The sequence below is a fragment of the Micromys minutus genome, assembly GCF_963924665.1.
Source record: "Micromys minutus genome assembly, chromosome: 7".
Lineage (NCBI taxonomy): Eukaryota > Metazoa > Chordata > Mammalia > Rodentia > Muridae > Micromys > Micromys minutus.
Window position 1 is genome coordinate 47,491,705 of NC_137976.1, and position 13,890 is coordinate 47,505,594.

Genomic DNA, 13,890 nt, shown 5'->3' on the forward strand with positions numbered 1-13,890 from the left:
ATTAGAATATTTTATGTGAAAATGATTTGCTTGCTTGTTATGAATATCCTGTGTGCCTGGTGCTCATGGATGTCAGAAGAGGGAATCAGATCCTCTGGAACTGGAGATGAGAGTTGTGAACCACCCTGTGGGTGCTGGGAACCAAACCTGGACCCCCTATAGGAGCTCCAAATGCTCTTTACTGTTGAGCCATCTCTTTCCCTGAGACGTGAGCACTGGGATATACATAGAGGTGATGTGGATAGATATCATCATGATAGAACTGATCTAAATGTGTTCAAGTTTCTTATGTTCCTTACACACCTGACTTTAAGGAAATTTCATATAATGTTTTTAGTAACTTTGTTCATAGTGTGGTATTTTTTGCTTGTGGCATCATGTGCAAAGGTTTTTATTTGGGAACATTTTGAATTTGGGATAATGGTTGTTCAACTTACATATTTACATATACATCCATACATAGGTATTAGTAGTTTACAAATTTTGATAATGTATTCTGCATCCATATAGTGAAAGAAATAAAACTTCCTAGTTATGCTAGTCATTAAAAACTAATTGAAGAGAAGCTAGCTTTGATAGTCTTCTAAAAGCAGAATTTTTGACATTCTGTAATTTAGCTACTAAAAGTAGTAAGTGTATTTCTATAGATCATCCTGTTAACTCCTAGTCACCATAAAAATTTCTAGTAAGAGCTATATGATTTACAAAAATAAGACATTTAGTAATTACTATTAGCATGTAAATTGGAGTAAAATAATCCTTTAAACTATAATGGAATTTTAAATATTCTGTGTGCTAAGCATTTAGAAAACACTTTGAATATCCAAACACCATTAATTTGTCATACTTGATTTTTAAATATATTTTTGCTTAAAATTGCTCTATAATTTTAAAATAATACTTTACTGAATTTTATTAAACTCATCTTAATTTTTAAAAATTACTTGTTTTCTTTGGGTTTTAGACACAAAGTCTTACTATGTAGGTATGTCTAGCTTGGAACTCACTATGTAGACCAGGTTGGGCTTGAACTCAAGAGCTCCTATGTGCCTCGACGCCCCAGGTACTAGGATTAGAACCATTTGGCACCACACGCAGCTTATGTATTTTTTCATGTGTATACATATATGTTTATGCATGTCCACATGTGTTCAAGTGCATATTTATGTAGGTGTATGTATGTGTGTACATGGAGCCAAAGGTAGAGATTGGCAGTCTTTGCTTATTCTCTGCATTATTCTTTGAGTCAAGGTCTCTCAATAGAACCCAGAGCTGGAAGACAGGGCTGGCCTGGCTAACCAGGAGATCCCCTTGCCTTTTCCTCCCAAGGTTGCAATTACATCCTCCCAGCATATATGTGGGTTCTGGGGGTCTGAACCCTAGTACTTTCTTACTTTCATGAAAAGCACCTTAATTACTGAGCCTTCTCCCTTCCCTGTAAGGTTTTTATTTATTTATTTTTTTAGTAGAGTCTGACAGATGTTGAAGTCTTGTTGGCATTTTACACTTACAGATTTGGGTTCAGTTTGGATAAGTCACACTGAATGCACTAAGTAGTGAGATGAATTGTAGCTATGACTACCACTTCAGACACTGAAGAGGTAAACTATAAGTTGTCCCTTAAGTATGTTATCATCTTTGGGCCTAAAGTCATATTGTCCTACCAATGTATACCCTAAAGTACTTGCTGTAAGAATAACTTTTCCTCATTGAGGCGTTTCTTACAACTGCTTACACACAGTGAGAATGTAAATCCATTTCCTGTGGTTTTATGTTCAGAATAGTGTTGATAGGAGTTTTTCATGGACCATTCATCTTAGGAAGAAAATACCATGATTAGTGTGTTTGGGAATTGGAGAAGGTATATACTATATAATTAATACCTTTCACAAAATTTCACAGTGTGCATTAGATTATCAGCGGTCTAAGAACTTGCTTCATGAAGCAATCTATTTAACTATTTGCTTTCCAAACACTTTTATTATTATGTTGTAAAAGCTATGCTATACAAAATATGTTAAGGGAGATATGAACTGTTGAGATGTATTTTAAAATTGAGGTGCAAACTAGAGAAGATTGACAGGCATGGCTTTGTTGCAGTACTTTCCCACTGTGGTGTGTTGTTTTATCTGTTGGTTTCTCATTACTATACCCATTTTGAATTTGAAGAGGTTCAAAATTGCTCTTTTGGAGGAATGTAAGTTTTCTTCAGTGGTATTGTAAAATCAGCAACTTAAGTAGTGTGGATGTAGTTTAAACAGCTTCCAGTGGTGGCATATCTTTATGATGTGGGTAAACTTATGATTGGTAGCATGTTATCTTATAATGAAAATATTCCAGAGCTGCTGTTGGGGAAGACATGAAAGTACCTAAAAACAGGATTTTCATAGAGCTCGCCCTTCACGTCAGTGACTGAGAACATTACAGTTAAGAGTGAGCTGCTGTCAGAGAACAAGAGAACAGTGAACGCTGCAGCACTGGAACACTGAAAAGATTAGCTTCAAAGTATTCTGTGAATTGGGCACGATAGAAATGGTGCTCTTTGCTAAATAGTTTGGATCATTGTTTTTGAAGACTTAGAATAAATTTCTTAAGCATAGCTACATTGCATTAGGTTACAATTAATTTCATAATGGTCTTGTCATTGTGCATTCAATTTCATATAAATTAGAGATGATCGTTTTTGGCTCTGAGTTCAACTTAATATTAAGGCGGTCAGTAAAATGATTTTGACTGGTTTAGAAATTGGTTAGGACCTCTACTTAGGAAAAGATGTCTTTTTAAAATGCCTTTTACTTAGTTGTTTTTGAGGAGATAATGACTCAGACTGGGATGGGGTACACAGAGTACACTTGAACCTTGGCTTAAGTGTGCAAGGCTACAACACAATTCTCACTAGTGTTGAAGTCTGCTTATGTTAATAGCTGACATGGCTTCTCTGAATTCTTGAAAATAGCTTAAGACTCTAAAAACACACCAGTAATACATTTGTATTGATATCAATTTTTATATTCTCTATTCACAAGCAACATTTAAACAGAATGAAATTTAACACAAAATGTCAGTAAAGAGTTGCAGTTTTGTTTCATTTATTGTATATTAATGTAATGTCAGAAGATTATCTTTTCATTTAAGTTGCTGTAGACCTTATGCCTGACTGGTTTTTAATGAAAAAAGAGGGTATGTAAAGTCTAGGATTGGCAATAATTATGAACACATGTCTTAAAAAAATACAGCCACCTGATTAAAGTATGGTATTTTATTTCTGTATCTAAGAAGGTAGTTCAAAAGTAAAACTAGATTATTTTCATAGTTTTAGTGAGAAAACCTTTTCAGTTTAATACTGGAAGTAATTAGTAATTATGGTGCCTATTTTGAAGCCATGCATTGTTTATTAAACTTATTTGTTTATGTATAAATACACTTAGATACATGGATTTGGATGTACATAAAACATTTATATATATGTGCATGCATGTACGTATGGAAGTATGTATATGTACATGTATATATATTCTACAGAAATTTTTATAACATTCCAAAAGCCTCTTGTTCTCCAAAGCTTTAGTTTTGCTCTGTTTTAAGATCAGGTTTTCTCGGAGGATACTTGTGTTGCTTTGCTGCCCTCTACAGTCGTCTGGAGTAGCAACCGTTTGTATTACTAGCTGCTTTTCCTATCAAACGGTTATCACACTTGCTCATTTGCGAAGTTTAAAGAGTGGGTCGAATAATATTTATAGTTTAAATGTGATAAGGTTTAGGTAATTATAACACTTGATCTTGTTATACAGAAATTAAAAAACTTAGACATTGGATCTGGAGAGAGATGCTGGCCGTTGACTGTTAATCAATCAGACCATGATACCAGAATCTGTGCCTTGGTACTTTCAGGAATGATGATCAGGAAGGCCTAAAAGAGAAACAAGTAGAGTACAGCTGAGTAAAATTGTTATTTCAAATAGGAAGGAGACTTCTCTACCTTTTATTAAGCAAAGAACATCTCTTTGGAATACTGGACCTTAAGACATGTACAGTTTATTTCTTTTTACAGTGCCAGAGATCAATCTAATGGAGTAGAAGATAGTACACTGAAAAGACCACTGGGGTAAGGATTCTAGAAGAAATTAGTATTTCTGTGGCATTCAGATAGGAACTTTGTAGAGGCAAGTGAGTATTTTTCTTAGCTGAGTTTTAGACTGGTTAATAGTTAGGTGCTCTGGTAGTTTGAATGAGAAATGTCCGTCCCCTCTGGGCTTACGTATTTGAACACGTAGTCTTCAGTAGATGTTATGTGGGGAAGTTATGGTGATGTTGGGAGTTGGGGCCTTACTGGAAGAAGTGCATCAGTTCTGCTTCCTCTCTCCACTCTATGGATGGGAAAGGCAGTGCTCAGTTCCTACTCTAGCTTCCATCCGGTTCCTTCCCTGCCATTATGCACTTCCCTCTGGATCCACACGCCCAAATAAACTAATGTCTTTCTTAAGTTGCTTTTTAACAGCAAAAGAAAAGTACTAATAAGAAAAAATGGAGCATTGCTGTGAAGAACCTTGGCTTTTGGAGGAATATGGAGAGCTTTGGAAGTTTGGACTAGCAAAGCTGTTGAATGCTGTAAACAGAGCTCAACAAGGCATTGTTATAGGAACCCCCAAGATGTGTGTGTACAGGGGAGTGATGTGTACAGGGGAGACCTGGTTTGTGAAGTTTCAGAGGTAGAACAAAGGCTTGAAAGGAGAAATGGATCTGAAAAGTAGAAGTACTTGGAAGTCATTATGACTCAGGAAGGAGTTAGATAAGAACTTGAATTTCTCCTTTAAATGACCACGAAAGGGTAGTGATGGTATTGATTAATCAGTTCATTAATTATGGTGCCCGTGGTGTATATTCTTTAGATGTACTGGAAATGACATTTATGAAGTAGGATGTGATGTTTGGAATTACTAGGATTAAGATATACTTGTATTTGGAGCTATTTTCGAGATTATATGGCACAGTAGAGGAAAAGAGGGATCAAGAGGAAAATCAGAAAGGAAACTGAGGAAGGGAAAATAGAAAGATCAAAGTGTTTTGATTAGATAAGCTGTCAGAGGGAGGAGGAGAGGAAAGGGTCAATTGGAGGGGCAGGATGCCATTCTTACTGACAAGACAGCAATGCCTGTGGGGTGGTAAAGGGTGTAGAGATAAACCACTCTGTAGACAGTTTCCTAGAGCAGGGTCTGCTTTATTGCATGAGAACAACCTCTTATATAGTGGCAGCTTTTGGTTAGCACATTACCTTGGATTGGATCGTGAACAATAATACCACGAGGAAGAAACATTACAGATGGAGAGAGTGCAGACTTGTCCACAGGCCAGTTACTGGTTTCTTTCTTTCTTCTTCTTCTTCTTCTTCTTCTTCTTCTTTTTTTTTTTTTTTTTTTTTTGCTTTTTTAAAATATTTATTTTATGTATATGAATACACTATTGCTGTCTTCAGACACACCAGAAGAGTGCGTTGGATTCCATTACAGATTGTTGTGAGCTACCATGTGGTTGCTGGGAATTGAACTCAAGACCTCTGGAAGAGCAATCAGTATTCTTAACCACTGAGCCATCTCTCCAGCCCCGAGTTATTGATCTCTTACACTACATCAGAATTCAGTGTTCTGACTTCAGGATCATGACATGCCATTTCTTTTATTTAGAAGTGCAGTGTCCCAGGCCATGCCTGCATTTTCTATTATAGCTGGAGATAAAGTTTAGCTGGTACAATGTTTGCTTAGCATGCATGAGTCCTGGGTCTGATTACCAGCACCACACAAACCACATAATGTGACTCATACACCTGGCATCCTTGAGGAAGGTAGGGTCAGAAGGATCAGAAGCTCAGGGTCATTCTTTGAAGCTGGGCTGGAATACATGAGATGCTCTTGACATGGGGCATAGAGAAAGAAAGGGGAAAAAACTTTTAATAAGTAGGCAAGTAGATTACTAGTCAGGAAGAAAAACATTGAAGCATCACAGACTCAATTAAGTTGTGTGTGTGTGTGTGTGTGTGTGTGTGTGTGTGTGTGTGTGTGTGTGTGTGTGTATGCCCATGGAGTGCAGTAAGAGGTCATCAGATTCCTCTATAAATATCCTGGAGCAGGAGTTAAAGGTGGTTATAAGCTGCTCTAAATACGAGTGCTAGGAACAAAATTCACATTTCTAAGAGCAGTGAGGACTCTTAATGAAAAAAACTATCTCTCTAAGTTCCAGGACTCAGTAATTTTAGTACAAAGAGATGGGGAGAAATGTCAAATTCAGTCTAGTGTGAAGATACAGGCTAGGGCCTACTCTTGGGAAAGAAAAATGGAGAGTGAAGAATGAACTACCTTATTAAAAACTGAATATATGTGTCTCCCCCTCACTTATGTGTTGACCTCTAATCCCCACTGATAGTGCTAGTCGGTGAGTCCTTCAGATGACTGAGTAGATTGGAAGGATAGTACAGCAAGAAAATAATAGTCTGCAAGACCGAAGGTTGGTTAGCAGGAACTGGGGCCATGCTGGCACCCTTATCTCATAATTTTGGTCTTTCAGTGTTTAAGGCAATATCCTTTTTAAGCCACCAGCCTGGTATTGATTGTCATAGCAGCTCAAGCTATGACATTAAGATTGAGAGTTCTCATCTAAGGAGTACCCAGAACTTGACTCCAGTGAAAGTAAATGATTGAAGGATATTGAGGGGTGCAGATATGGAAATGGGTGTCCAGAACTATGACCATATCCCATTGAAGAGGCAAGTGCCCAGGACTTTGCTCGCTGCCTCTTAAAGGCACTGGATAGTTTAGCTTTGCCTCTCACATTCACTTTAATGAAATAGGATATTAGATTTTGTGGCATAGGCCTGTAAAACTAGCTACTTGGGAGGCTAAGGCAGGAGTATCATACATTTCAAGGGCTTCTAGAGCAGACTTAGACTCTTAAATAAAAGTCCAAAGAAGTCTAGAGATAAGGCGTAATAGTAGTAGTACATGGGTAGCATACACTGTAGCTCAGGAAAATACATTGCCTGCAATTGTCCATGTATAGACAATGAAAGAGAAGCCTATTGTCCAGTTCAATTTTATGACCTCTAAATCTGGGTGGAAGGCATGGGAGGTGCACATGGGAAATGGGGTACAGTAAGGATCTAGAACAGAAAACAGATAAGAGAGGCTTGTCTTTAAGGAGTCTTCATAGTAAAAGAACTTTCTAAGTTGAGTTATAGATAGGGAAGGATTTGATCTTTGATAATTTTAGTAGTATATTTTGAAGATCAGTGTGAATGATAGCTGGAAGAAATGAATTAAAACATAACGAAGAATAAATTACGAATCATCTTTGACGGCATGGGTTGACAGAAACTGAACTTGGGAAATGTAAATGATGGTGTGGTAGTGATGGTTTTATGTTGGTGGACTCAGATATTTAAGTACTGAGTCTCCCAGAGATTAAGTACCTTGGAAAACTAAAGCTAGTTAATAAGGAATAAAAGAGGTTGATGGATTGTTTATTATTGTGTTTACTAAAGGAAGTAGGATATAGTCTCCAATTACTGCATACCTGTTGAGTATCATGTAATAGAGTGTCTTCACAGTTTAGGCTGAGAGAAATAATAGAGGGAAAGTTATATGTAGCAGTTCAGGAAGAGAGAAAAATTATTTAAGGAAAGTAATATGATTTATCATAAAAGTGTGTTCTGGGTTAGAATAGTAATAGAAATGTAAATGAAAGGTTTAAAATAAGAGATTATTAGAAGAAAGTAAGTCTTTATGATCCCAGATATTAAAAATGCAGGTAAATGAGTGGATTTTGGGTTTTGTATTGAATACATTGATAGTAGTATAGCAGTTGCTGAAGGGGAGGCTGAGGTAAGAATCAGAAAATATAGAAGGATGTATTAGCTTCCATATAAACACCACATACTAAGTTACTTAAACCACAGACATGTGTCCTAGAATCTTTACATCAGAACCCATGTTCTTAGAATAGACTCTTTCCGTGCAAATTAGTAGTGTGGCTGTTGGCAGTTTTTGTTGGTAGCTATGTCACTAGAGCTCCCACCTCTGTCGCCATGCTACTCTGTGTGCTCATGTCAGAGGAGTTTTGGACAAGAGTCCTATTGTACTAAAGCATACCTTATTTAGTATGACCACCTCTTAAGTTACATGTTAATTACATGTGCACATGTACAGGTATCAGGGCTTGGGTCTTCAAGACATATTTTTCTGTAATACAATTGAATTTGTGACACATTTGATGAGTTTGCTTTGATGGTATGAACTACTTAATTTTGGGGCTGGGTTCAAGTGAGAGTGCCAGATAAATACAGCATTGGAAGATGCTAAGTGCGAGCTGGCCTGGATAGAAGTTCAGACAGATGAATGCAGTGTTAGAACTTACATAGGTAAGTATGCTATTGAATCACTAGAGGATTAATGCAGGAAACCACAACTCAGGCCAAGAAATAAGTCATTAGCACCATGCCAGAGGTCCTTCTAACTTTCCTGTTCAATGGTAAGTCTCCAGAAATAACCACAATTCTGTCTGTTAACACTAAATTTTTCATCTTTTCTGATACTAGTGGGTTGAAGCACATTATTATACATAGCACCTTTTTAGAACCACTGTGTAGTATTTTTCATTCTGACTATTGCAAAATTTATAAGGGTTCTGATGTTACTTTGAGTTGTCTTCATTTTTGAAGCTTTTATGAGTAGTTCTGGTATGAGCATCCATAGCACGTGTCTTGGCAGTAGAATTTCTGGGCACACATAACCATATCTTGATTTGAAATAGCTTACAACAGTTTATATATTCTCTTAACAGTAGAGTGTAAGAGTTTCCTCTCTAATAGGAGGTTTCTGATACTAAAACATTAACTAAATTTGTATTTCTCTAATGGCTGGGGTTTTAGGATTGTGGACCATATGAATACTAGTTTTGTGAATATGTGAATATGTGTTCATTTTCTTCCTGTTTTTATATATTTGGTTGTCTTTATTTAGATTTTGTAGGAGACTTTTACATGTGCTAGATTTGAACTCCTGTATGTATCTTAGCTTTATGTTTTGCAGATCTAGTCTGTGCTGTTCACTTAATGATTATTTCTGAGTGGAAGTACTTTAATATTTGCTCAGGTTATCAAAGCCAGTGCTTTTCTCTGATACACTGTCATACATGCGGAATACATTTACTTCTGCAATGATAGGTACTAGGTTCTGTGTTTATCTGTTGGCTATTCACTGTCACTGCTGCCCTGCTGTGTGATGATCAGTCTTGTTGCCTTGGATATGCTTAATTTTTTACATTTTATTAGACACGTAAACAGTTGTGATATTTTATTATCACTACACACATACATACATGTGTATATGGACTTAAATCCATATACGGATTCAGGACAGCTTGTTGTTTGGGGACCCACATAAAGACCAAGTTGCACTTAATGCTACATAAGTGCAGAGGGCTCAGGTCCAGCCCATGTTTATTCTTTGGTTGGTAGTTCAGTCTCTGGGGTCCAAGTTAGTTGACTCTGTTGGTCTTCCTGTGGGGTCCCTGTTCCCTTTGGTTCTCAATCCTTCCCCCACTCTTCCACAAGATCTCTTGAGCACCATTTAATGTTTGGCTGTAGGTCTCTGGATTTGCTTTTATTGGCTGCTGGGTAGAGCCTCTCAGAGGACAGTTATGCTATGCTCTACTCTGCAAGCACAACAGAGTATTATTAATAGGGTCAGGGACTGGTTCTTGCCTATGGAGTAGGTCTCAGTTTGGGGCAATTATTGGTTCTCTCTGTCTCTGCTCTGCCTTTGTTATAGGCAAGACATTTTGGGTCAGAGATTTTGTGGGTGAGTTGCATGTCCTTATCCCCCCACTGGGAATCTGTCTTGGCTACAGGAAATATCCACTTCAGGATCCATATCTTCCACTACTAGAACTCTCATCTAGAGTCACCCCCTGGAGCTCCCTTCTCTGCCCAGGACCAAATGCTTGCTTTCTTAAAAGGTATGCTAGGTTCTTCAGAGATTATTTAGGACCCAGCATACTTTAATTCTTAAGGCTGTGAGTTATTACAGCAAGACAGTACAAGCATTATTATTAACAAGGGGTCATAAGGCAGACTGGGGAAAACCAGGTGCAAGCTTCCAGAGTACTTTCCTATAGTCCCATAGGATGTACTTAATTGTCTCAGGAAAAGCTGTAATGGCAAATACGAAATGTCATTAACCATTGAAGCTTGTTTAAAGCTAAGTGCACAGGAGTGTATCCTGGCATGCTTCTTTGCTTAATAGATGCCCACATTCCAGGCTCAGAAGGAAAACAGGTTGGTGCATTGTAGAATCTACCTAGTTTTATCTGAACCTCAAATTTACTAATTTTTGGTGCTTAGTTAGTACTCATTCTTGTGTTTGAATGTTTTAAATTTTGTTGAGGCTTTGTTAGGTGGTGCCATGGACATCTTTTAACTGGTAAGGTAGACTTGTGTACCCAGTGTGTTGCTAGGGATGATTTGTGTGTTCTTGAATACAGGGTAATTTGGCTCAAAGTTATGTTTTCATATTTTTATTCTCTTACCTACATTTTAAACATTTTATATTTATTTATGGAGATGGAATAGGCATGTGTGCTGTGTGCATGTGTGTACCTTCATCTGTAGCAGCCATGTGTGGAAGTCAGAAGACGACTCTCTGTGACTTCTGAAGTCTGGCTCAGACGTGCTTAATGGCTAGGACCTTTACCGATTAGGGCTTATCTTACTGATACCTATACATAGTTTTACATCTCGCTTTTCTATCTCAAAATTACACCACCAACGGTGAACTCTGTGTACTTCTGAGGAGATTGTCCTTAACACATATTTAGGATTCTAGGTTATTCATTCATGTTAACGTGTATATTAAGAAACTTTGCTTTTAATCAATATAAAACTTGATATAAAACTTAGTGATAGATCAGTGTCTTGAAAGTACTAGTTCTTTGAGTTTGGTGCTTATGAGATGGTTGTTGTCATTTGCACATTGCTGCTTCCTTTTATCCACCGCACACCTAAAGATCAGAAGTACAGGACCAAAAGGAAGAAGTCAGAAGTGAAATTCGCACAAAAGTGTGGTTAAAAATTATTCATTTGGTTGAAAATTGCTTAATCATTATAATATAAATATAGTCATTAAAATATTATGGAAAACAAATTTTATAATGGGTAAACTTAAAGTTTCTAACTAATTTTATTATTTAAAAATATAATAGTACTGTGACAAAATGTGCTGACAAGCAGCTGAAGGAGAGAAAGGCTTGCTTGGGTTCTAAGTCCTGGGTACAATCATAGGGAAGTCATGGCAGCCTGTCACATTGCAGTCAGGAAGCAGAGATGATGCTCCCTCTTCTCAGCTACTTCTCCTTGCACATTTGGAACCAAACTCCCCTGCCCCAGTGGAATGGTACCTCAGATAGTAGGGTGAGTCTTCCTACTTCAGTTCACTGAATCTAGAGGATTCCTCATAGACATACCTATAAACTTGTTTCCATGGTGAATCTACAGCCTGTCAAATTGATGGTACTAACCATCTCAGGCACCAGAAGGGAAGAGTTTTACAATTACTATAAAAGCCCTTAACCTCAATTATTTGCCTGTGGTAGATGTAATGCTGACTTGTGGACCATAACCTTTCTCTGCCTTGGTGTTTGGAAGTCACCAAAGCTTGGAAACACAGGATAAATAATCCAGTTTCTCTTTCTGTAAAACTCTGAAAACTGACCATATGGAAAGGACCTCTCACTCCACCCTAGAATAAGTTAGATCAGATAACCTGCAGAATTCCTTCCTGATATTTGTAGTTTGCTATTTTTTAGAAACTGAAATTTATTTAGGCATATCATGAACTGTTCTAAATTTTGTGACAAATCAAGTACTTATGTAGTAGGAAAATACAGAAATGTTGTCAGATGCAAATGAGCGCTTCTGTAGTTCAAAAGCATAAGGTGAAATAATTTCAGTAGTTTAAATACTTTTGGTAATTGCTTTTCAATTTTCCAGTTAGTGTTAATGAAGTGGAAGCCTTAAGTGTTAGCTCATGACTAAACATATTTATACTCTGAAGGGTTTATAATTTAGAAATGAAAGAGTTAATGTCTAGGTTTCATACTTTTATTGTGGTAATTAAATTTACCATAGTAAGAAATTAATTTCATTATTTCATAAGTAAATGCCATTACCATTTATTCTTTAATAAAAAGATTTACTTATTTTATGTATATGAGTACACTGCAGCTGTCTTCAGACGCAGCAGGAGAGGGCATGGGATCCCATTACAGATGGTTGTGAGCCACCATGTTAACCACATGGGAATTGAACTCAGAACCTCTGGAGGAGCAGTAAGTGCTCTAAACTTCAGCACCTGCTATTTATTCTTATATAGCTCTTTTCCTCAGCCATGCTTCCCCTTCTGATTGGTTCTTTTCCTTTCTCTATTAGTCCCCTAGTCTTTCATGTCACAAGTATCACGTGGCTGGCTGTAATTTCCTCTTTGTTTAAATCTTTTCACCTCCAGTCAGTCACTAGTTTCCTTTCTACTTTCCTGGTATGTGTGTGCATACATTCATGTGCATGGTGTAAGATTATGGCTGTGTGAGTTTGTGAGTCTTTGCTTCACCCCATTGGTCTAATGTGTACTGTTATTACATTTTATGTATGTATGTATGTGTGTATGTATGTATTTTTATTATGTTTCTGTGAGATGGTCTGATGTCAGATTGTTAGATACTTCGATGCCTCCAAGTTAGTTATGTTGATAATGGTACAAAGCTTAACTGGCAAGTCACTCAGAGATAGAGCAGAAACAACATGTTTTAGCATGGCTTTCCTGATAGGAGTGCCTAGGATAAAGCTAGTGCTCCTCATGGGGAAAATGATTGTTCATTGTCCCTTAGACTCTTCAGATTCTAAACTTATATAGATCATAAACATTTGCACGTATCAAGGACTCTTTTGTTCTTTAGTTAAATCTAGCTTCACGTGAGAAAGCAGGGACAGAGAATGGGCTTACTGTGTGTTGGGGGGAGAGGTCCCCAGGAAGGCAGGGTCTTCTGATAAGGAGTTTGGCTTAAGAATTGTAATAGAAAATCTGGTCCTCTATAGTTTCCAGGTTCCAAATGGAAAATCTCATTTAGGAGTGGTTTCTAACCTGTGGGTTTAATCCAGAAATGGAAACATGTTTGTTTTGTTTGTAAGGAAGCAAAAATCCTGTTCCCAGAACAAAAGAACTCTAATTCTAAACCAGGGAGTGAGGACAGCAGAAGCACCATTGCTTGATGGGTCGTGCAAAAGCCTTGCGTAGAGGTGTAAAGCATTAAACACAGAAGCAGCATCATTGGTCTTTATATGTGCACCCCCGTTCATTTCTTCAGGATAGCCAGATTATATTGTCTCCTGTGTTTGTAGTCTGGAGTGTGTGTGACTTCCTCTTGGCCACTAACAAAACAGATAGAAGTAGAGGTTTAAAATTGCATTTGCTTGAGGATTACTTTTTTCTTACCAAGTGCATTACAGTATAGCAGACTTCTTCCTGGTCTCTCTTTTTTTTTTTTTTATCTTTATTATCAATCTGAGAATTATTTAAATACTGTTGGCTATTAGAAAAACATTTTAAGTGAATGGGTTAGTTGTTTTATCTCTGCCTTCCACATTCCTCCTCCTTGGATTACTAATGTACAAACACTCTTAGTAATGGTGACCCTTCAGACTTTAGTTCATTAGGATATACATGGGTCATTAGGATATAGAGACAACAGTAGCTTACCAAGTTTAATCTCATACTCTCTGTGTTGGTCAGCTTCAGCTGCTGTAACATATAAGATACACCAAGTGAATTATTTCTCACTTTTGAAAGGCTG

General features: G+C 37.3%; 1 protein-coding gene across 1 annotated transcript in view; it reads left to right on the top strand.

The window, feature by feature from the left end:
- Positions 1-8,483: 8,483 nt before the first annotated feature.
- NECTIN3 (nectin cell adhesion molecule 3) overlaps positions 8,484-13,890 on the top strand; it is a gene marked incomplete at both ends in the record, with an annotated part of 19,997 nt that continues 14,590 nt past the window's right edge. The window contains 1 exon segment of the mRNA XM_080919499.1: positions 8,484-8,517. Coding sequence (XP_080775625.1) covers positions 8,484-8,517 — 34 coding nt within the window.